Source organism: Lagenorhynchus albirostris, chromosome 9 (genome assembly GCF_949774975.1).
Source record: "Lagenorhynchus albirostris chromosome 9, mLagAlb1.1, whole genome shotgun sequence".
Lineage (NCBI taxonomy): Eukaryota > Metazoa > Chordata > Mammalia > Artiodactyla > Delphinidae > Lagenorhynchus > Lagenorhynchus albirostris.
The window spans coordinates 35,074,621-35,099,413 of record NC_083103.1 but is presented as its reverse complement, the minus strand read 5'-3'; the positions used below and the strand labels follow the sequence as shown (position 1 = coordinate 35,099,413).

The following is a 24,793-nucleotide window of genomic DNA, read 5'->3' as shown; positions in this document are numbered from 1 at the left end:
TGGGTACACCTAACTTTCCAAGTACCCTGCCCCTACCCCAGATACCTGGATGAGACAGGAAAAAAACACATGGCCATGCTGACTGCTCTCACTTAATATTTATGGCCACAAATCACACATGCCTCTGCAGCCACCTAGTATACTCTGTAGTAAATTATCTTTTCTTCTTTCCAAAATGATTATTTCATAACTTTTCCCCTTTCCTTAAACACCCGATACCTCCTTCGTCTCCTAGTTCTCTTTCTTCTCGTTTCACTGAGGAAATAAAAAAACAAGTAAAGGAGAACTACTTCATCTTTCCACCACCCAATATGCCAACTTATCTCCACCTCTTCCCTTATCTCTTGGTTTCATTCTTGTTGTAAAGATGACTTCCTCCATCTGTGGACTGGAACACAACTCCTCTTGCCTCCCCAGGACTTGACTTCTGCAAAGATCTGTTCTCTCTTCTATACTGTCAATTTTCTTCACTAGTGTTGAATCATTCCCAATGGCGTGTAAACTCACTGTGATCTTTTCCATCACGAGAGAGTGTTTAAACAAGACTGTCTTTCATCATCGAGCCTCCCTAGAGCTACTGCTTCAGTTTTTCTTCCCTTGATGACAAAATATCTCAAAAAGTTTGCCTTGTTTCTCTGTCTCCTTCATCTTTCATTCTTTCTTTAATTGACTCCAGTCAGGCTTTGCCAGCCACTTTCCCCAAACTACTCTTACCAGGCCAAGGGCAGCAGTGAACTTCTTGCCAAATCCAATGGTTAATTCTCTTCCTATCTTATTCAACTTTCTCAGCATCACGTGACAAAACTGACCATTACTCTTTTCTTGAAACATTTTTCCTCTTGACTTTCATGATATCCACTCTTCCGTAAAGCAAAATTTCTTTTTATGGCCGAGTAATATTCCATTGTATATATGTGCCACATCTTCTTTATCCATTCATCTGTTGATGGACACTTAGGTTGCTTCCATGTCCTGGCTATTGTAAATAATGCTGCAATGAACATTGTGGTACATGTGTCTTTTTGAATTATGGTTTTCTCAGGGTATATGCCCAGTAGTGGGATTGCTGGGTCATATGGGAGTTCTATTTTTAGTTTTTTAAGGAACCTCCATACTGTTCTCCATAGTGGCTGTATCATTTTACATTCTCACCAACAGTGCAAGAGGGTTCCCTTTTCTCCACACCCTCTCCAGCATTTATTGTTTGTAGATTTTTTGATGATGGCCATTCTGACCAGTGTGAGGTGATATGTCATTGTGGTTTTGATTTGCATTTCTCTAATGATTAGTGATGTGGAGCATCCTTTCATGTATTTGTTGGTAATCTGATATATTCTTTGGAGGAATGTATATTTAGGTCTTCTGCCCATGTTTGGATTGCGTTGTTTGTTTTTTTGATATTGAGCCGCATGAGCTGCTTTGTATATTTTGGAGATTAATCCTTTGTCAGTTGCTTCATTTGCAAATATTTTCTCCCATTCTGAGGGTTGTCTTTTCGTCTTGTTTATGGTTTCCTTTGCTGTGCAAAAGCTTTTAAGTTTCATTAGGTCCCATTTGTTTATTTTTGTTTTCATTTCCATTTCTCTAGGAGGTGGGTCAAAAAGGATCTTGCTGTGATTTATGTCCTAGAGTGTTCTGCCTATGTTTTCCTCTAAGAGTTTGATAGTGTCCGGCCTTTCATTTAGGTCTTTAATCCATTTTGAGTTTATTTTTGTGTATGGTGTTAGGGAGTGTTCTAGCTGTCCAGTTTTCCCAGCACCACTTATTGAAGCTGGCTGTCCAGCTAGCTGTCCAGTTTTCCCAGCACCACTTATTGAAGAGGCTGTCTTTTCTCCATTGTATATTCTTGCCTCCTTTATCAAAGATAAGGTGACCATATGTGTGTGGGTTTATCTCCGGGCTTTCTGTCCTGTTCCATTGATCTATATTTCTGTTTTTGTGCCAGTACCATACTGTCTTGATGACTGTAGCTTTGTAGTATAGTCTGAAGTCTGGGAGCCTGATTCCTCCAGCTCCATTTTTCTTTCTCAAAATTGCTTTGGCTATTCAGGGTCTTTTGTGTTTCCATACAAATTGTGAAATTTTTTGTTGTAGTTCTGTGAAAAATGCCATTGGTAGTTTGATAGGGATTGCATTGAATCTGTAGGTTGCTGTAAAGCCATTTTTGAAAACATAAATTCCAGAAAATACTAAACTCTTTACTTAAGGTTGTAGATTATCTTAATTCTTACCATGAACTTTTTATGAGAAAGCAGGTGGTGCTCTGATCTCCATTCCAAAGAGAAAAGATCTTTTTTGTTGAATCAGCCCATTATTCTTTGACATGGGATGCATCTCCAGGTTAAGGGGTGAAAGACATTAATTTGCATTAGACAGTGGCTGCAGTCAGTATTCACAGTACAACGTGGGAAAAAGTGGCTGCACCATCATTTTGTAACAGATGGATTAAAGCATGTGTTAGTAAGAAAAACAAGCAGAGAGGGGCTCGATTCCCTTTCTCTCTCTGATAAAAGCAACACCATGTACAGTGGATACCTAATAAATATTCATTGGTATCAATGCCTGGCCACAGAACTCCTTGATTTTGGACATTTAAAACAAGCGTCTTTCTTGGTTAGAGATTACTAATAACATATTCAGTCTTCATACTTAGGTTCTTCACTGTTGTGTCCCACCATGCATCTTTCTAGAAATATTTTCAGTTTAAGATGGGATTTTCTGCATCAGCTGAATTTGCACTTAAGCTTTTGTGTTTAACACATCTTGCTTTTTCTCTTGGCTTCAATGGGCATTCGCTTTTTCTAATTTCATTGTAAGATGATTACGTTCCGCTTCAACCATCTGACTAACCGTGATATTGCTTCTTTTTTTCCTCCTTCAGATATTGATGAGTGTGCGGCTAAGATGCATTACTGTCATGCCAACACTGTGTGTGTCAACTTGCCTGGGTTATATCGCTGTGACTGTGTCCCAGGATACATTCGCGTGGATGACTTCTCCTGTACCGGTGAGCATTAAGAAGCAATGTTGCTTTTCTGATTCAGTCCTTCTCTGTGCCGTGTCTGTGTCATTACATTTAGCTCTAAGTACACTAAGTACTATTTTCAACTAACTAGTTCTTCTCTTGCACTATCTTATCATCAACTTTTTAGGAATGAAGTGATAATAAGAGAAATTTTGTCTGCCTAATTTATTTCCACTCCCAGTATTTCTGTCTCTGTGTGTGTGCGTGCGTGCATGGGTATATGATTTGAAATTGAAGACCCAGTTGCCTATGGTAACACTGAAGGACTTAGAGAGAGACATCAGTTCCAAATTGAGAAAAGTATCAAACTGTTTTCCTTCCATCAAGGTGAAATGTGTTTTTATGTGAGAAAATGTACTTTGTTCTCATTGGGAAAGGTAAGAGGTTAAATTTAAAGCAGGAGCGAGAGTATCTGGTGGGCACGGATTGGGTATATGGGAGCCAGTCAAGACTTTTCACTGACATATGCTTATTGTCAGTTTTGTCCCTCTTCTTCCCTTTATCACTGGGCTGTGAATACAAAACTGGAACTCCATGGACTGTGGTCACTGTCTCTGTGTGAGCAGTGCTGGCTTGGTGGGCATTTGGTTTGGGGTTCCATTATCATTCAAATCACGAACACAGAGACAGGAACAGTAAATTGGTTAAGGGTGGTAGAAGATTCTGAGTCTTTCTTCTCTGGGATGAAATGTCTTTAAATGCCCAATCTGTAACCTATAAGGAAGGTGCTCCCTGAATACAGGATTTCAGTCATGCTGTGTATTTCTCTGACTCTTGGCATCTTTCTCTTTGTCCTAATGACTGATATATAAAAAAATGATTTCTTTTTAAATTAATTCATTTATTTTAATTTATTAAAAAAATTTTAAATTTATTTTCACTCACAGTGGAATTCCACTCAATATATTTTATTTTATTTTAATTTTTTAAAAATTTATTTATTTATTTATTTTTGGCTGTGTTAGGTCCTCATTGCTGCACGTGGGCTTGCTTTTAGTTGTGGCGAGTGGGGGCTACTCTTCGTTGCGGTATGTGGGCTTCTCATTGCGGTGGCTTCTCTTGTTGTGGAGCATGGGCTTTAGGCGTGTGGGCTTCAGTAGTTGTGGCACGCGGGCTCAGTAGTTGTGGCACACGGACTTAGTTGCTCCGCGGTATATGGGATCTTCCTGGGCTCGAACCCGTGTCCCCTGCATTGGCAGGTGGAGTCTTAACCACTGTGCCACCAGGGAAGCCCCAATATATTTTATTTTGAATGGCCTTTTCAGAGTTGTAAAAAGTTATAAAAGTTTGAGAAGCATGTTTGTATGTCCAAATACTTTTGCCATTGATTGTTGTATATTTTTACGTTACTGTTCTTTGGCTAAAGGATTTCAGACTGATGCAAGATTCTGACTCCTGCAGTAGACCAAATATTGTTTACCTGTCTTTTATGTATTATTACAAAATTCCCAGAGAAAAAAGAGACTTCATAAACATTATGCTGTGATCCAAACATTTTAAGGGGGCAAAACTCTTTTGGACCCGTAAACAAATATAGTCTAAAAATCTGTGATATTACAGATGAGTCTTGTTCTGTTCTCAGTGGTCTGTCCAGGTCCTGACTTATGTTAACCCTAACATGAGGCAAAGGCAGTGGATCATCTCCCAACACAGAGGCACCGTATCATGCAACTCAGACCTGATTAAGGCACTGCTGGGTGGAAAGGCCTTGTTGAAATTATATCAGAATACGTAGCACCTCTGCTCTTATTTTCTTCACTGAAGGAGGAAGACAAGAGCTGGTGCTTGTTGAAAGCCTCTTAAGGACAGGTGCTCTGCCTGGTAGTTTGTACAGTATATATGCAACCAGATGGAAAATGTAGTATTTTAAGAACTAGCTCCAGAGTTACTTTTAGAAATAGAAATGTGTTGTTTGGAGTAAAAGGCAAGTGTATGATTATCAGTGGGTACACCATCCAAAAAAAACAACGAGTAAGTAGTTCTGCAGGGAAACTTTTTGTTTTGTTTGTGCATGTATTTTGTCTGAGAGAGAATAGAAAAGTTAGAACAAAAGAGAGAAATAAAAGAGGGAGGAGAGAGGAACCAGCCAGAGAGCAGAAGGCTGGGTGCTGTGGAGGACAGGGGTCAACGAAAACTGCTCAGTGAAAGGATGGCTGAAAGGACTTTTAAGGGTAGGAATATTTAGTGTGAGGGGTTTTGTTGTGGTGGTTTTGCTGTACAGTATGCAGGGCGAGTCTCCCTCATGACCCTCTAACTTTCAGCAAAATCTGCCACCTTGAAGACTGGGTGAGACCCTCCCCATTCTGACCCCAATGAATGCAGGTTAACATGAGGGACAGTGAGGGAAATGGTACATGTGTGTATAGGATATCGTGACCTCAGGGGCAGAGGTAACCATTCCGATCCTTTCCCTGCCACCCAAAGTACACTTATACCGACATGAATGCAACAATCACAGTCACCACGGCCTCCTCTCAGGAGTGTCAGAAATCTCAGTGAGGGCTTTTGGACTGCCCCCATAGGTCATAGAATTGGGGATAAGATATTTTTCTTAAAAAAAAAAACTTCCATTGATCCCAGAATTCTTCTTATATACTGCCCATTTTTCTGCTTCTGTTCATAGCAAACGTCTTAATTGCATCGTCAGGGGTTACTGCCTTCCTTACATGTACTTGCCTCACACACCCTCTTCATCCACTCCCACTAAGTCTTCCAGATGCACCATTCGACAGAGAGTACATTTATCAAGGTCAACCATGAGCTCCATTTTGTTCAGTTTAATCTTCTTACCTCTTGTGACCTCTCAGCAGCATTTAGCAAAGCTGACTACATCTTCCTTTTTTAAGCACATTCTTTTATTCACTTCTGAGACAATGTATTTCCTGATTTTCCTTCTATGTCACCGGTCACACCTTCGCAGTGTCCCTAGCTATTCTTCTCCCTCTGCTGATATCTTAAAGGTTACAGTACTGTAGCGCCCTGCCCTGGACCTTTTTCTCTTGTTCATCCATATCGTCTTTTCAGATGCCTCCATTCAGTATTATGACATTACAGCATCTCTATGTTAATAACTCCTAAATTTCTATCCAGTTCCAGTCTTTCTCCTGAGCTTCTGAATCATATATTCAACTTGACATCTACACATAGGTATTTAATAGGCATTTCATATTAACATGTATGAGATAGAACTCTGGATTTCCTTCCACCTCTGCAAACTTCCTCCTCTTCCAGTTTTCTGCATCTCAGCAAATGAAAGCACCATCTATCTAGTTTTTCAAGCCAGGAAGCTACGGGTGATACTTGATTGCTTTCCTTCTCTTGTCTCTCCACTTTCAGTCTGTACATCAGACTTGTTGAATCTACCCTCCACACGCTGTCCTAAGTCCGTCCACTTCATCCATTTCCGTCCATATCCTCTACTACCAAACTACGAGACGTCCTCAGTGATTACCATTCTGGACCTGCGGCTCCAGGCTTGCTCTGCTGTAACTCTCTATTCACAGAGTGATGAGGGCAAACTTGTAAAACCAGGACTTTCTAAAGATCTCTTGTAGTTTTCCATTTCTCAGAAAATCAAATTAATTCTCCTTATTTTGATTTAAAACCCTATGTGACTTTTTTCCTTTCTGCCTCTCTGACTTTATCTTGTACCATTTCCATCCTTGTCCTTTAGGAGGTGGCCACCTAAACTTTTGACTTTGTTTTTTTTTTTTATTCAACAGGCTTGTTCTGCCTTAGGACAGTTCTACCTTGGCTACTTAGAATATAGCCCGGCACAGGGCAGTGCTCAATAAGTATTGAATGAGGGAATGAATAAAGCTGCTTGACCCTGGGCTAATTGTTTACTTCTCTAAATCTCACTTGTAAAACATTGCTCATATCTGTTGTACCTATAGGTTACTGTGAACATCAGATAATATGTGTGAAAACATTTATCATGGCCCTTGTATCCGTCAGGTTAGGCTGTTCTGCAGTAACAACCTCAAATATGAGTGACTTAAAATAATCAGGTTTTGTTTGCTGCTCATGTATTTCACTGGTCAACAGGAGTGGTGCTCTGCTTATCATAATGACTTTGGGATGTAAGCTGATGGAATAGTCACTATTGTGAACATTGCTAGTCACCAAGACAGGGAAAAGAGAGCCTAGAGCATCTTGTATCAGCCAAAATATAGTCTAACCAAATCCCTTTGACCTACAACTCATTGACTAACTATAACTAGTTACCAGTCCTCAAACAACTACAAGGAGAAGAGGAAAGGCCTTCCTACCATGTACCTAGGTTTGCCAATTAGACGTATTTGGTGAATGGTGCTAATAAATACCATAGCAAATGATACAGTAGATTCTTAACAAATTTTGTGTCCATTGACATGAAGAGCTGTTGATTAAAGTAACCTTATTTTTGAGTCGCAGTTCACAATGTGATGGGGAATGTAGTCTCAAAAAATAATGATGATATTAAACACATTGTACTGAGTGCTATGATGGAAGTTCAAGCAAAACGCAATAAGAAAAGGGTGTTTGATTGTCAGGTTGGAGCATTTGGAACGTTTTTGCAAGCCAAGAGGAGCTATTGGAGTTTACCAAGGCATGTTAGCGCGCATGTAAAGTAGAAATTTGGGAATATAGATGAGATGTGAATGGGAATATGGAATATTGATGGGAATGAGGAGAGGTAAGAGACAAGCATCCTCCCCGATGGTCATTTCTCCTCTAGACCAGATTCAAGGTCCTCCATTAGACATTTCCATAGTAAGCTGGAACTCTGACATTTACCTTGGTGTCCTGAAAAAAATAAGCCTGTTAGGCCAAATGTGCTCTTTACAAGATAAGCAGGTCCACACCTTTAATTTCTGTCATTTCTTTATTGGCAAAGAAGACTTCTTCCCCCAAGTGGTTAGTAGTCTGTGTAATAAATGAGGTATATAACAGATATCTGCCACCGTAAGATGTCTTTTCAGATGCTTCGTTTCCAGAAGAAATTTGCTAGGAGAAGTTGACAGGCCTGAAGACATCCTTTTGTCTGCCATGAGTTCCTGACATGGCATTTCTCATTATTGACATTCTTATTTCCAAAGATCATTCTAGTCTCTGTCCCAAATCAGTAAGTATCTGCTGCCACTGTTCAGTTGGTTTTCAAAGTACATTGGGCCATTTTTTTCTCTCCTTTTTTTTTAGTTTGTCATTTACTCTGGTGCTAACATTTTAGAAGTTAGTAGTCATATAGAAAATCTCCATTCAACCAAAAATGAGTGAGCGTATAATTAAAGAAGACATATGAGCTTTGGTGGTACATTGATTTATTGAATGACGGATTCACTCATTCATTCACTCACTCACTCATTCATTTATGCATTTATGTGTCCAGTATACAATTAGTGTCTGTCATGAGTGTTAGGAAATATGGCCAAAGACATTAGTGACAAATGACCTCTTTGCCCAGGAATTTCATGGTTAGTGAGGCAAGATCTTCAGCTGAGAAAACTCAAATGTGCATTCACCATCAAATATGTTCCAAGTTTACCAAATCAATCCGTCTTTAAAGTCTTAGTGGGGTTTAGTTAAGTACTGGGTATTTCACATTCTGTAGTGTTGGCCCTTGACAAGTTCCAGAGAAGGATCCCCAAAATTGCCCTTCCCAGTTCTATGCTGTAACAACAGTTCTTTGAGAAAGGAGAGGAAAGACAATATATCAAACAGAAAAGAAATGTTACCTCTTTCCTACATTTTTTCTGGTTAAAAAGTGAAAAAGTCGTATCTCACGGGATAATAAAAGTTCTGAGGATTCAACATTGAAAATAGTTGTCTAGAATTTTAAAATGTGCTATAACTTAATCATTACTGTGATGGCTGGGGTTCCCTGACATAACTGTGTAATTTGTATGAGGCTCCATGCTCTTTTCTAGGAACGTTTCTGTTGGTGAAATCGAAAACATTGGACCTTTGTCACTGGGGGAGTTTTTGGCCTTGGAATTTGTGTGTGATTCTAAATCACTTTCTGTTCTGTAAGAGATCCCTGAGTTGCCCTTACATTTTTATGAATTTTGAAGCTGGAGGAGTATCGAAAATTGAGGTTGGGGAGTCCTTTCCTCTTCCCTGGACCCTTTGATTTTTGAAATGGTCAACCTGCTTGATTTATTGGTCCCTGACTTTCATTTATCCCCAGTTAAACTCCCTGTGTTTAGGTTGTTTGATAAGACATTACCTTTGAATACTCAGGAAGCTTTAAAGGAGGATACTGTGATTTACGATCAAAGCATGCAGCAATAAGACAGGTACTTGACAGTAGTGGGTAAGCACCCATTTTTATGCCAAAAACTTTCCGTAAAGGTAGGAAATAAAGGGAACAAGTGAGATAACAAATATCATATGTGATTTCCATTATCTTGCTAAGAGATTTTTTTATGTTTTTTGATATTGGCATGGAAGAGAGCTTGAAGGAAGTATGTATTTGAAATCAAGTAAGCTTAGTTAAAGTTAGATATAATAGTCTATTAATTGAATGGTTTAAGTTAAGTACCACATAATGAAAGATGTGAGATAACAGTTTAAAAGATGTAAAAGAAATTTTACACTAGTTTTCTGGAAAATGTTTTCCTACTAAGGTCGATGAAATACAGAACATTTCAAATATGAGATACCTGATGTTTTCTCTTTGAGCAGGACCATATGAAATGGAGCTAAAGTAGAAAATCCTCCACCTTGATTGAGCACAGAAGTAAATTATGCATTGATTATCCTTATCTTTCAAGCACATAGTATATGCTTGTTTTGGTATAAACAAGCTCTGGTATACTTTTGCTCTGGTATACTTTTTGCTCTGGTATACTTTGCTCTGGTATACTTTTGACTATCTGGCATCATAAAAGGTGCAAGTTCTAATTACTTGCCTCTCAGTCAAGAGGTGATACAGACATAAGAATAAAATTCCAGTCATAGACCTGTAGACTACTTTTACTTTAGTGGGAAATGCTCTGTCCAAGGCTTTAGAATGCAAAACATTTTATTAAAGATAACAGACTACATTTATTGATATATTGAATAAGAAAAGTCAAAATAAGACTTGGACCTTTGGATATTTCAAAACCCAATTAAAAACTCTGATGTTCTTTGGAGGCATTTGCCTTTTGTTTTGATTTGTTTGCCTGGTATATTCATTTTTTCTTCCCTTTATTTAGAAAGACTTTGCCACCTTCCTCCCCCTCCAGAGGAGGGATGTGAAAGTACCAAAGTAGGATTCCAAAATTCTAACCCTTTAGGGCCGAGGGTCTCAACTCTCATCTCAGATTAGAATCACTTAGGACATGAATTTTAAAAAGTCGATACCTGGGATCTACCCCTTGAGGCTTTGATTTTCATTTGGTCTGGGGTTGTGACCTGGCTTCAGTGTTTTTGTTTAAACGTCCAAGTGATTCTAATATGCAGTCATGGTTGAGAGCTCTTGCCTTTGTAGAGCAGAGATGGTTAGAGTTTGGAGGGAATATTGGGGTGGGGTTGGAATCAGAGAGAAGAATTGCCCTCTATATTGTAGACTAGAAAAGGATTCCTTTGAATGCGTGGTGGGTGACATGGTGGCAGAAGGTAATTAAAGCAGAGATTTGGATGGTTTCTGGAGGGAAGGGCTCTGCCTCCAAGGCTGCCTTCTGGGATGTGTATAAGACTCTGGGGAGAGAATGGCTGTGGGATGCTCTGTAGGTAGGGTCTCATGGGGAGGTCCCGAATCTTCAATTGTGTCCTGACTGTTATGATGACTCAAAGAGCCCTTAAAGATAAATGGGACATCTCCATGGTGACCTGTGTGTTCCACGGGCCAAGGACCAGACTGATGTCTCTCTGTGAGTGTCTTGATTACTTGGAATCTCCTAGAACCATGACACAGACAGATGAAAGCAAAGAATCCTTAAAATGACTGAGACATTTTCACTACCCCACTAGTGCAGAAGAATAGGAGTTCAGAACCATTCATTAAGTTGAAACGAAGAAATTATAGAAAGCTACATTACTTGCATGTACAAATTTGTGACTGGGCTTCTCTGCCCATCACCTGTTGGCAGAGAACAAAACAAAACAAAAAAGTTAACAAAAGGAGAAAACAGGGAAAAATTGAGAGACCCCTCTAAACAGCGTTCATGGAGTGAAAATTAATAGAATATTTGGTTTTCCGGGCCAATTTTAGTTTTCCATATGTAGTCCTGGAAAAGCCAAAGACCATAAACTTACTCCATTTAGCAACAGTAGTGTTAAAATAGTGCTAAGGTTTATTAAAGCCAGGAAATATGTCTTAGGGAGGATATCAGAGGGCATATCCCTTGATATTTTAGGATGAAGGATTTGTCTGGTGTTTGGCTTCCTTGTTGGGTTTAACTGAGAGGTTTTTGTTTGTTTGTTTGTGTTTGGTTTTTCGGTTTTTGTTTTTTTTATCAGCACATCTTGTAGAGGATCTGAACCACATTAACTGCTGCAGACCAACTAGCATAAACGATGGATCTTGCCCCCAGGGTGTTTGTGCACAAACCTATTAAGAACTGTGTTGCCTTTGACTCCAATTCATCCTAAAAGGCTTGTTAGTATTTCTGTACACTCCATTGTTGGAGTTGTGCATGCAGAATGACAATTAAGCTTTCACATAAAGGGGTTTGATTAAGGATGCTTTAGCACTTACAACACTGTTGTGGCCAGCCTTGCAGCCCTGCTTATATCCACATTTGAGTCGACACAATGAATGGGCATTTCTCTTTAATAACCCAGCAAGCTATCATGTATTCTTTATTTCCATCTTAAAGATTTGGTAAATGCATATATGTTTAGCTGTTTCCACACTTGTCTAAGATATAGTGAAGTATCTCTGGATTATGTTTCCTTTATGTAAGAGTATTGAAAATATACATTACTTATTCTTGAGCCAAATGAAAGCTATAAATTCTCATGGTTGAAATCTGGTGTATAAACTGGTGTATAAATTCAACTTGTTGCAAGCTTTGTCAGTGCCACCTTTTTACTTTGTAAATTAGAAAACCATTAAACCATTAAAGTTCTCTGCTTCTTCATCAGTGTCCTCTGTACACTTTCATGGATTTGTTGAAGGATAAAGTGAGACAGTGTAAGTACATCGGTTCAGATGATTTTAGCTTAAAGAGTGATTTAAGAAAAACCCAACTCTCCCGGCTTAAATGATAAATTTATTCTCTTATAACAAAACATCTAGGACAGTGTTTCTAGAGTTAGTTAATTCAGCTGCTCCGTGACATCATCAGTGACATAGATTGTTTCTAACCTTTTACTTTGCTATTTTCATCGTGATAGTTTGAAACTTGATCTGACTCCCTTCCAGGTCTCAGAATGGCTGAGGCAACCCCATGCATCATATCTCAGTTTAACAATGTCCCAAAGTCATAAGGGAAAAGAGGATTTCCTTCCTAGAGTCCTTTGTTAAGACCAAGGATAACTTTATCAGAAATCCATCCCTAGCAGATCTGTTTTCATGTCTCCTTGGCCAAAATTGTGTAATATGCCTGTTAATAAATTATACCTTAGAAAAGCAAATAGAATTACCTTGAATCAAGATTTATCCCTGAGGTGGGGCAGGTCCTGGTGTCCTTTATAATACTTGGGTTGTATTGTCAAGGAAGGAGATGATATGTATGTATGTGTAGATCCATAATTGTCTAGACAACTGACAGCATCTGTTGTCTATTCAAAGCCTTGAAAACTATTTCAAGCGTAGGAGTAATTAAAAGAAATGCAATTAGATGCTTATACTAAATTTATGTATGTGCCTATCTCTGTGTAGATATATGGATAGATATTATGTTTATTTACATATATGTCAACCACCCATTTTTGGAAATGGTTTAGGAAACAGGCACCTTTTCATACATTGCTGGTAAGAATATAAATTGATACAAACATTCTTGAGGATAGTTTGACAGGATGTATCAAAAGGCCTAGAAATATTTATTTACAGCAACTTATTCTAAAGAAACAGTCACAGTTACATATGTGAGAAGATTTTCATTGTGCCCATTTATTCCACTTATTATTTATAAGAAAAGAAACTAGAGGCAGCCTAAATATGAACTAATGAAAGTTTGATTGAATAAATTACAATATATTCATATATTGGAATACAATGAATTTTAAAATAATATTCAGAAGACTATTCAGTGTCAATGGAAAATTCTCATCATACAGTATGATGAAATTCTAACCAGTATGTATACTATTTTCCAATTTAAATAATAAATAAAAATTATCTACGGATATACATAAACACATAGAAATAGAGGCAGGGAATATTCCCCCAGATAAACAGGTATCAGAAAGTATCTGTGAATGGAAGATTATATGTGATATCTTTTCTTTACACTTTATGTGTTTTCCACTTTTTTCTGTGGAATGGAATACAATGCAGTGAACTGTATTACATTTTAGTTTTAGAAAAGTGTTATTAAAATATTAGAAAACAGAAAATGCTAGATAAAGATGACATTGAGTTTATTCCTCCAAAATCTCCTAAGTGTCATCCTACTAAATTCAATTTTAAAAAATGTTTATGACTTGGTTGTGCTCATGCCTTTCATCCTTAGTGACATAGATTAGGAGTCTGAACTAAAGAGATTAAAAGCGATGGCTTTGCTTCATCAGGTTTCTGAGTAATTTGATTGGCCAATATGTCAGTTGAAGGGCACTTGCAATTATGATGCTGTTTTCGTCCTTTGAGGGTCCTAGAAGGTGATCTGATAGCCAGGTTCTGCCTGCCCTGTTTTTCTTCAGCTCTTCTGGCAGGGTTTCCAGATTCAAGGCAGTTTGTCCATTTTTTTTTTTTTTTCTTTACTGTAGCCAAGTCAAAGAGAGAAAGTGAGGGGAGACAGAAAAGTCCCAGGATTTTCATAGAAAAGCAACCACTGGATGAGAATCAGGCAACTTAGATTCTAGTTCTACCCTGGATACCAGCTCACTGAATGAACGCCACTGTCTCAATATTTTCCTTTGCACCTTGAAAGATTAAGGGTTAATTAGCTCAATAGTTTTCAGTCAGAGGAGCTGGGATTCCAAATAAGATTTCTTTTGAAAGGAGTTCAGCTTATTTAAAAAAAGACGTAATCTCGCAAGCTACTACTTTTCTAATTCTGTGATTCTTTAAGATATGGTTCCTGACCTCTAGGAAATTATGGTCTCTTTGGGGGGCGTCCAGTTTACATTTTAGGAGCATAATTTTATAAGGCATATAGGTGCTAAATTGTGAGGTGTGAGTGTAAATGATGTGGGAAAGAGCACTGGTGCTGGGAGAAAGAAGGGCATTAATTACTACATGGTAGAGAGAATGTGTTTTCCACAGGGAGCTGTCTGAATGGGTTTGCTTTTGACGTTGAGTGGGAGATGGCATAAGAGAAATAAGATATAATAGGGTGAGTGGTGCTTTAGACATAGATCCATCTCCATGTTGGTCAATGTACAGCAAACCTGGAGGTGTCCTGGGTCGAAGTGGGAAAAACAGAAGGCTCTGAATCAGACAGACCTGGGTTCCTGCCCCAACTCCAGGCATTTATTAGTAGTGTCAACTTGAATCAGCTTTGGGGAAATGGACATACCTTTCTCCCAGACTCTTGTGAGGAGTAAATTAGATATTTCTAAAGTGGTTGGAAGAGAGCTCAGCACAGAGCTCTCTGTGTTTGTTCAACAAACATTATCTACTACTACCTCTATTTTACAGGTGAGGAATCTTACTTGAGACACAGGGAGGTTAGAGAGCACATAGCCACAGCCCTTGGGAGTGCTGGAGTAGGGGTAGATAGGAATGAAGGACTTCTACCTTCAGAGACTCAGACGCAACCTCCATCAGAGCTCTTCGGAAGATGCCTTTAAAATGCTGATGCAATATGGACTGCAGAGGCTCAGTCAACATTGGCCATTATTAGAATGACAGGCAGAGCCTGGGACTTGGGTCCAAGAGAATCCTATTTAACCCACAGCTCTGCCCTTTATAAGCTTTGGGATATAGGTGTGATTCCTTAAGTGCCCTACGGCTCAGTTTGTAACCCCAAGAAAGCAGGTTGGGTTTTAATGTTTAGACACATGAAAAAGCCCAACCCAATGACTGACTCTGAGATGGTGCTCAATATTGAAGCACTAAGACTTGATCAACAAATTTCCCTTTCTCCCTTCTTCTCACCAAGTGGCTCTAGAAGCACTTCCAGGGACACCGAGGCTCTTTGAAGTACATCTGGAAGCCCCTTGTGTTTAGAGGCTCAGTCTCTGTTGACAGTGTCCAGATTCTCTGGGAGCCTGCAGTTAGATGCTTTGGGCTCATGGGTTAAGGAGATCAGCAAAAAGTAGATTCCCAATGGTCTGTAACTAGCAAGGAATACATTCCTTTATTTAAAGAAAAATATCACCTCTAGAGTCATTCGTTTTGTAAGTTCCTGTAGACCAGAGCTTTGGAATATGTTCTATAAGCTCCCTTAAAACATTTATGTTTATTCCCTGAGAAAGGAAGCCCCCTAAACTGTGAACACCTTTGGCATTTATCAGCTCTGCTGGCTGGCATCTGGTTAGTCCTTAGGGGCAGCCATAGGAAAAATTGCTTTCAGGACAAGGGTCAGAAGCTTGGTCTAGGTTGGACTCCAGGATGCGGTTTTGACAGCTGGGAAATGTCCTCAGAGGGAAATCACAGCATACAGAGAGATGTGTAAAGCCAACAGTGAGTTTGTCGTCCACCTGTTGAATACCCGATGCCTACATGGGTATTCTACATTGTGGAAATCACACTGCAGCTATCAATTAATATTTTAATTGTTTCTACTTATTTCACGAGCGTTGGCCAACTTAGTAAATTCCATAAAAATACAACTGTTCGTGGCTGCAAAATATCCTGTCTTGTGGATGCATTATTTTAGTTTTTGCCACATTGAAGAAGTATTAAGATCCAGTTGCTTCTCTGTCTTCATTTGGGTCTATCATATACATGCATTTAGTCTTCCGTTATTACGATGGATGGTGATGGTTGTTTTTGCCTCAATTTGGATGAGGAGTGAGTGAGTCACAGAGCAAAACTCAGACCAGCCCCAAGCAGGAAGTACACATACTTAGAGGTTCATGCAGTGGGAGGGATCAGGGTTTCTTAGGTGTTATTCATTGACGGACGTTTCTGGGAAAAGTATAGGACCCTAAAGAACTGTGTAGCATTAACGCATATCTTGACGGTGTCAGGACCTTGCATAATTATTTTACATAAGAACACTTTGTAACTAGACAGGTGCTCCAGCGAGCCCCTGTCTTGTTTATGAGATGTGTTTTCCATATTTCTTATTGAGTTCTTTGTTCTTTAAAATTCAAAGAGTCTTCCTAGATCAGCTAGCAATTATTTTTCCCCTTTTGGCATTCATTTTCCCATTCTGACTGATCAGTTGAATGTAGGGAAAGCATTAACGTATCAGGAATTTCAAATAGCTGGGATGTTAGAGACATATAAGGCGTCAGAAAATACCTTCATGTTACAGTGATTTGATTCTGAATTTGGACGAACTGTTGAAGAAATGTGCCCAGAGAGAGCTTGCTTTTTGATTCTCCAAAACTTTAGGGTATTTTCTCATTAAGAGAAATTCTTTTCTTCAAGCAGGTTGTCCATTTGACTTGGTTATGTGAAAGATGTGGCATTGTTTGGAAGCAGATAGCATCCTTGCCTATCACTGTGAGAGGGGCATGAGGGGACAGTTCCTGTCTCAGCCAGAGTGTGTGGTCTAAATGACTGTTAGGTCACAGCAACCCAGGCTGAGCGGCTTATAGTGCAGTGGGGGAGATCAAGTGAAGATATAGCCTGTCATGCTTCTCTTGGCCTCAAGCAAACCTTTTTTTTTTTTTTTTTTTTTAAAGGATAGGTTGGAGCAGCTCATAGCTTCAGAGCCAAGCCCATGAGTGAGGCCAGAGAGCAGTGCCCTCAATCTATTTTTAGGATTTAGAAAACCTGCAAGTTAGAAAATAGCACTGGCATGTAATCGTGCTTACCTCTCAAAGTTCCTGGAGGTTTGAATTTGCTCCACTGCTATTTGGACATGTTTAATTTTATTTTGTCTCTTTTCTCGTCTCATTTTGTCCCTTGACTCTGTACTCTCGGGTGTGTTATTATAGCTTTTTCCCTCGAATCTCCTTTCATTTTTTCTTTTCATATTTGCTTCATTAATGTGTGTGTTATTATTTATGACTGGTCTGAACAAATGATGGTTTGAATGAGGGATGTAGGGTCAAAAGTGAGTTAAAACAGAAATGAACAAGTGTTGACAAGAATAGGGAGAAATTTGGAACTCTTGTACTGTTAGGGAGAATATAAAATGGTGCAGCTGCTGTGGAAACCAGTTTAGTAGTCCCTCAAAAAATTAAAGATAGATTAAAAATCATATAATCCAGCAGTTCCACTTCCGGGTATATACCCAAAATAACTGACAGTAAGATTTTGAAGAGATATTTGTGCACACATGTTTACAGCAGCGTTAGTCACAAAAATAGCTAAAATGTGAAAGCAGCTTAAGTGTCCCTCAACAAAAAAATGAATAAGCAAAATGCAGTATATCCGTACAGTGGAGCACCATTCAGCCTTAAAAAGGAGGGACATTCTGACACATACAACACGGATGAACCACAGGGAACATTATACTAAGTGAAAGAAGCCAGTCACAAAAGGACAAATACAGAATGATTCCACTATATGTAGAATCTCGAGTTGTGAAACTCATAGCGACAGAAAGTAAAAGGGTGGTTGTTACAGGCTGGGGAGTTACTGTTTAGCGGGTATATAGGTTCAGTTTTACAAGATGAAGAGAGTTCTGGAGCTGGATGATAGCGATGATTGCACAACAATATGAATGTAGTATTTAATACCACTCAACTGTACAATTGAAATGGTTATAATGGCAAGTTTTATGTTATGTGTACTTTACCACAATAAAAAAACATTGGGAAAAAATGCCACCAGGACAGATCTCTTCCTGTTACTGGGTCTACTTTAGAAATAACATTTACCATGGCTTTCCTTGCTTCCTGTAACATATTGGGTATGAAATTCTGGTTTTTCCAGAGAGTGATTTATTCATTCATTACTTTATTCATTAAACGATTATTGATTGAGAAATCTACTGAGCATCAGTTATTATTCTAGATGTCATGATACATTAGCGAAGAAAACAGAAAATTTTGCTGTCAGCGGAGCTTTCATTCTAGTTGGGTGGAGTCAAACAATAAACAGGAAATATCAATATATAGTATGCCAGACGGTAAGAACTATGGGGAGAAATAAAGTGATGGAAGGAGATGGGGGTGCTAGGGTGGGCAGCGGTGCAGTTTCTTTTTTATGCGGGCCTCTCACTGTCGTGGCCCTTCCCGTCGCGGAGCACAGGCTCCGGACGCGCAGGCCCAGCGGCCATGGCTCATGGGCCCAGCTGCTCCGAGGCATGTGGGATCTTCCCGGACCGGGGCACGAACCCGCGTCCCCTGCATCGGCAAGGCGGACTCTCAACCACTGCGCCACCAGGAAAGCCCAGTGGTGCAGTTTTATATGGGGTGGTCTGGAAAGGTCTCACAGTAAGGGGCACAAAAGCAAAGACATGAGAGGAGTGAGGGGAGTAAGCCACGCTGATCCCTGGAATAACGATCCTCCAGGCTGTGGAAACAACAGATGGGCAGAGCAATCATCTATGCAATGACTCAGGATGAGGTAAGGAGGCTTGTTAAATCAGTAAACTCCCATTGGCTCTTATCTACCGTACGTCTGTCTCTAGTATTTTCCCATGGAATCAAGTACGTGGGTTTCGTGGCCATTATATGCCGCAGAGACTTCTTTCACGGACTCTGGGTCATGACTGTCTTCCCAAGACTTAAAGATGATAGAATTTGAGCCATTGCCTAAATGGGGAGTTCCTGTGTTTTTTTCTTTAAATGGCAAGCAAAGCTTTAATGGCCCCAGCCATTACTAGGACAATACCCTTTTTAGAAGAATAGAGTTCACAAAGGGACATTTGAACACAGCTTGTAGGGAGTTCAATTCTCATGTCCCATTACTGTTAACAAGGTCTCCACATTTAATTCCACAGGGTAAATGTGACAACTCTAGAGTCAGGGCCAGAAAGTATCTCTAAGCAACCAGGGAGCTGAAAGAGCCTTGCTTTTTTCTTTATTTTTGTGTCTGTGGTATTCCATTTCCCCTGTTGATAAATAATTCAGAAAAGAAAAGAATGTTTCAGCCTTGACTTTTTAATGCCGAGGACAAATGCATTATGCGATTGGTCCCCAAACACGCACAGGCTTTTGCAAGAAGGTCAGTATTTTGTGTTTGTTGGTTGGCAGTGTGTTCTCTGGGGCTTTGCAATCGATTGGCTTTGTTCTTGTAGCCAGAAGAAAGGTGAGGACTGCGTGTATGAAATACACAGAACTGACGCTGTCATGTTGTCACGGTCCCTAAGCGGGCTGCTCAGCAACAGGTAATAGATAGACTGGTGGGTGTTGATGAGCTGTGCAGCTTGGCTTAGAAGGGGCGATTATCGGAGGACATCTGGTGACATAAGGTAATTGTCTTGAAACCTGACTGGACCTGGGCTACAGTACCACACTGAACATCTAGGTACCAGGGCGTGCTGGCAGGGGAGGACAGATGTCACAGTGCCTCTTGTTGAACTTTTTTCTCCTGCAGCTAGGATGTCCATGCTTACCCAACTATGGTACCCATTTGCTTACACTGGAAAATAATTTCTAATACAGAGATAATAATACACACACACACATATATATATATATATAAAACACCACACACACATATATATATATATATAAAATATAATAATAAAGTCAGAAAATGGCCTCTGTGGATAGAATCGTGTTGACAGCTCATGTTTAGAAACAATGTTACTATCCATATACTAAATGAATAATTTGGGTCACCATTCACAACAAATGCCAATGGTTAGTTGGCTAAAAGGAATGGAGTGGAGAGGAAAAAATTCTGTATTGGTTACTAGAGAGACATTTTAATCCAGACTAACACAGTATATGCCCTTGGGTAAGTCATTTTATCTCTTTGGACCTCAGTTTTCTCATCGATCACAGGAGAATGTTACATTATAAATAATGTTCAGAGGGTCTCCTAAGCTCTTAATTCTTTGAAGCCAAGAATCATGGCTTTTCCTCTCTTTATCCACAATGCCTGCCATACTAATAGGCACCTTTTGTTCGTTTTTTTTCCTAGTGCACATCTGTAATCATTTGGAGTATTGCAATTGCAATTTTGTTTGATTTGTAGAAATTTATTTTTTTATTTTATTTTATTTTTTGGGGGGGTACGCGGGCCTCTCACTGTTGTGGCCTCTCCCGCTGCGGAGCACAGGCTCCGGACGCGCAGGCTCAGCGGCCATGGCTCACGGGCCCAGCCGCTCCGCGGCATGTGGGATCTTCCCGGACCGGGGCACGAACCCGCGTCCTCTGCATCGGCAGGCGGACTCTCAACCACTGCGCCACCAGGGAAGCCCAGAACTTTATTTTTAAAGGTGCCTTTGAGTTTTATATTTACAACTTTTTAACATGTTTTAAAGGAATGTGTGAATGAGCTACTGAAATACTCTTTCTTTGGCAGCGTTTGTTTCGCTGAATATTTTATGTGACTTCTGCATATTGGCTCAGGCCATAATGATGTTTTATTAACCGTTATTAACTTGTGACTTGGACTTATCATACAAGTGATCAAAGAACCTTCCTTTTGCACACGAGGAGATTTCTGTGAAGGAGAACGGGAGACACTGGTTCAGGATGGACAGCTGGTCTCCCTTTTGAAGCCCTTTTCATGCTGAGTTTTGTAGATGCTTTTGAACACTTGTTGACAAATGTCACCCCTCTGGCACTCACCCTGCTTCTTTGTTTAAACTGGTGCCCGCAGAGCCCAAGCAGCAACGCAGCTGCTGACAGTGTAATGATAATTGCTACCAGTTGTGCCTTTCCTCAAGGATTAGGCTGTACTGGGGCCAAGGGGAGGGGAAAAGATGTGATGGAGGATCACAGAAGGAATGGGGACTAAATATCAGAAGACCCACAGTGAAATCTCAGCTTGAACTATTATGAGTTTTATGACTTTGGACAAAATACATAACTGTCCACTTTCTTCTTTGGTAAAATGAGGGTGGAGACCTCTGTTTTAAGGCCTTTTAAAATTTATGAAAGTGCTATGAATGGTGCTGTGGTCTAAGTGCTATGGTCAGAAGAAAGGTAGCACTTCAGGCTGGGGTGACCAAAGAAAAGTTTGAGTTAGTGGCTTCAGAGCTGTGAAATAGCATTTGGTTATTGTTGGAACCACGAGGAGAGACTTTGCCAGTGGAAGGACTGGCAGGTGTCAAAGCAGGGACTGAGAAAGACTCAAGACCTGTTGAGGCAAAGCGGAGTGTTTTAACTTCACCGGCAGTGAGAGCCCTTAAGAGTGGGACGCCCTTAACCAAAGGCTTCCGTGCTCCTTTGGCTTCTTTGCTTTAAAATGCCTGATTTTGACAATTCTAATAATCACTCATTCAACAGCAAATATTTGTGGGGTGTCAGCTCTGTTTCAGATCCTCTTTTATGTGCTGGGGATAAAGGAGTGGGAGAGACAGAGTCCTTGCTGTTAAGCGTTTTTAGAGAATTTGACAATATTTGTGCCTAATGAGGACATCCTGCCATGGAATTGGTATGAGCAGAGGAGGAATTTTAGCAGAGTTTTAAGTATCACTTGAGCGGCATCTATTTACAGGCTACAGTAGCCTATTGAAAAGAGCTTGCTTTTTGAACGTGAAGTCCAAATACGTGAGTATTGGAGGTATGAGTGTAGAGTGCTTGGAGCTAGTGAAACTAGGTTTCCTAACTAAATGAACTTGTGTACATTTCTTAACTTCCCTAAAGTTTGATCTCTCATCTATGTAATGTGTACAATATTAATATTTATGTCATAGGGTAGTTTTGAGGATGAAATAAAATATCGGTGTAAAACACTTTGCCTGATGCCTAGCATATGATATGTGCTCAGTACATGTTAGCTGTTATTGTTCCTGTTATTAAACTTTTTATTGGTTTTGTTTTCCACTTAATATTTAACATGTACTCATAATACCTCTTAAAAGAGGGGGGAAACACACTATCACCTTTATTACTATTACCTTTACTGCTTTCCATTAAACCCAGAGAGATCCTTGGCTTTTGGGAAAGTGCAGATCAGAAGAGCAGTTTATTTGTAGCTTTTATAAAAAAAGCATCTCTGTAGATTCTTTGAGTGGTAGGAAGAAAAGAAAATTACTACATTTTTTAGGCATGATGGTGATTGTATTTCTTAGGAATGGATAGAAAGGTCTCATGAGTGTTAACTTGTGAAGGAACAAACCAGAGAAGTATGTCTGGTGTAGTCCAGGTATTCAGGGAGCAGATGAAGATGATGATTTGAGAGGCATTTGTCGATGTGCCCAGATTTACCAACTGGATGGAGGACGCACTATGCAGAGTTGAGCCCAGACTTTGGAGCCAGAAAGGCCTGAATTAGCATCTTACCTCCACAGCTCATGTGGCTGGCAGCAAGTCATTTGAACCCATCTGAACCTTTTTTCTTATTTGTAAAATAGGAGTGATAACAATAGCAGTACTTGTATCATGGCATAATATGAAGGTTAAGCGAACTAATAAATGTAAAACCATTGGTGGCAGTGTGGCACATGGGATCAGCAAATAAAACGTATAACTAGATATCTCACCAAACCTGCAACATAGTAGTTGCTCAGTGAATATTAGCCTCCTCTTTCTCCTCAACTGCTTTATATATTTTAATTTGTTTATGCAGATTTGAAGGAAAATATTTAAAACACTGGCTCTTACCTCTTATTTCTCAGTTTTTGGTCCCACAACTTGGTGTTTCATTCTCATGCCTAAATCCTTGCAAACAGTTTTCAGATTCTAACACCTGTACCCCTCCCTACTACCAGGGCTGGAATGTAGGTTGTCTTTTACCCACATGACCTAAAAGACAGTTAGTGCTTTATTATCAGCCAGATGATTCAAGGAGTTGCAAAACAAATCTTAATGATATTTATATCAATCATTCATTCAACAAATACTTGAGTGTCTGCAATGTGTTGGGCTATGTTCTAGATGTTACATATAGAGAGTAGTGTATAAGACAGACGAAATCCCTGCCATCATGGTGCTTATATTCCAGACATGGAAACAGTTGATTAAAAACAGAAAAACTTGTTATTTCAGTTTTAAGTGTTGTGAAGAAAAACAAAAGAGAATATAGGACTAGGAAGTGATTGGTATGATCAGGAGGGTATTTTATAAAGGACAGTAGGATAAGACTTATTGAGGCATTGGCCTTTTTGAGCCAGAATCTGAATAAGGGGTTAGGGTAAGCCATACAGAGCTCTGTGAGAACACTGTAGTTAGAGGGACCGCTGAGTGCTGAGTCCCTAAAAAAGGATTGAACTTGGTGTGTTTGAGGAACAGAGAGAAGGCTGTCCTGAGAGAGACACATGATAAGATTAGGTACAGTACAGAGAGATCAGGTCTTGCACGGTTATGTGGACTCTGGTAAGGGTGTAGATTTAATTCTAAATGTTTTGGAAAACCATTGAAAGTTTATCCAACCGTAGCAATGATAGGATAGTCACTACTGAGCACAACGGTGATTATATTCCATTGATCAACCAATATGCATTTCTGTAGCATTTTCTGTATTTCCAACAGTGGTGCAGTGGGTAGGGTTTGTGGGTATTGGTGAGTTCAGAAAGGTAGGATAGGAAATGCCTCTGTCCATAAGAAACTTAATATAGAAATGGGGAGATAATTCTATTATACATGGAATAATTCAAAACCAATGCTCTAAACTATAATATTATCTCTGAATACAAAAGAAGGTGATAAAAGGAAGAGGCCCCGTGTTTTGAAGAAACTTGGGAAAAATGTCTGGAAAGTTTGGAGGAACCAGGTATAGAGGGCATATAAGTCTCCCAGAGTAGATTAGACATAATAGGTCACCAGGAGCCATTATAAACTCCTGGACTGGGTATTTAGATGATCGATCTGGCAGTAGTGTGCTTTGGAAGAAGTGGGATTAAATGCTCAGAGACTAGTTTGTGGATTGTATAATAAACTTGTTCATCAAAGCCTGGATAAAGCTGGTGGCTTCGGTGGCAGGTTGGATAGAGGAGACTGAAGAGAGGGAAATAAGTTTTAAAAATCCTAATGTTTGTACTTTGTGAAACTAGAAAGACGCCATTTCCATGAATGGAAATGGCATTATTGGAAAAAATGAGTCATTTTGGAGTAGAACAGTATGGGTCCTGTCTGTAGTGACGATAGGATATTTATTCAGGCGTGTCTGGTCAGTGCAGTTTAATAAAGCAAAAGGGTATCAGATGATATTTAACCAGAGGATTCAGGAGTGGCAAATGAAACTCAAGGAAGGTGATGATGATAGCAATAATGACTACTGTTATTCTGCTATTACTATTTCTTATTACTATCATCGTCATCACGTCACTATCATCTTTTAGGTTAGTGTCCATTTTCTTCACTACAGGGTAATTGTGCACCAGTGGTGCCTAATAGGCAACTTAATCACAAGTTGAAGTGAAGACATCTTCACCCGTCAAGATCAAATTATATCACCAGCTCTCCTTTATGGACCACCATGTCCCGTGCTCACCTGTAAAGAAGCAAAGACAAGAAGGGAAGTTGGCTGGGCCTGTCTTTAGATGTATAATTCTACCTGCAGTTAAC

The 24,793-nt window shown here is 39.6% G+C and overlaps 1 protein-coding gene across 2 annotated transcripts in view; it reads left to right on the top strand.

Annotated features, from left to right (window-relative positions):
* NELL1 (neural EGFL like 1) overlaps positions 1-24,793 on the top strand; it is an 859,251-nt gene that overhangs the window by 408,414 nt on the left and 426,044 nt on the right. For both annotated transcript variants that reach the window (XM_060159518.1, XM_060159517.1), the window contains exon 13: positions 2,882-3,007. In XM_060159518.1, coding sequence (XP_060015501.1) covers positions 2,882-3,007 — 126 coding nt within the window. The remainder of the gene's footprint in view (positions 1-2,881; positions 3,008-24,793) is intronic.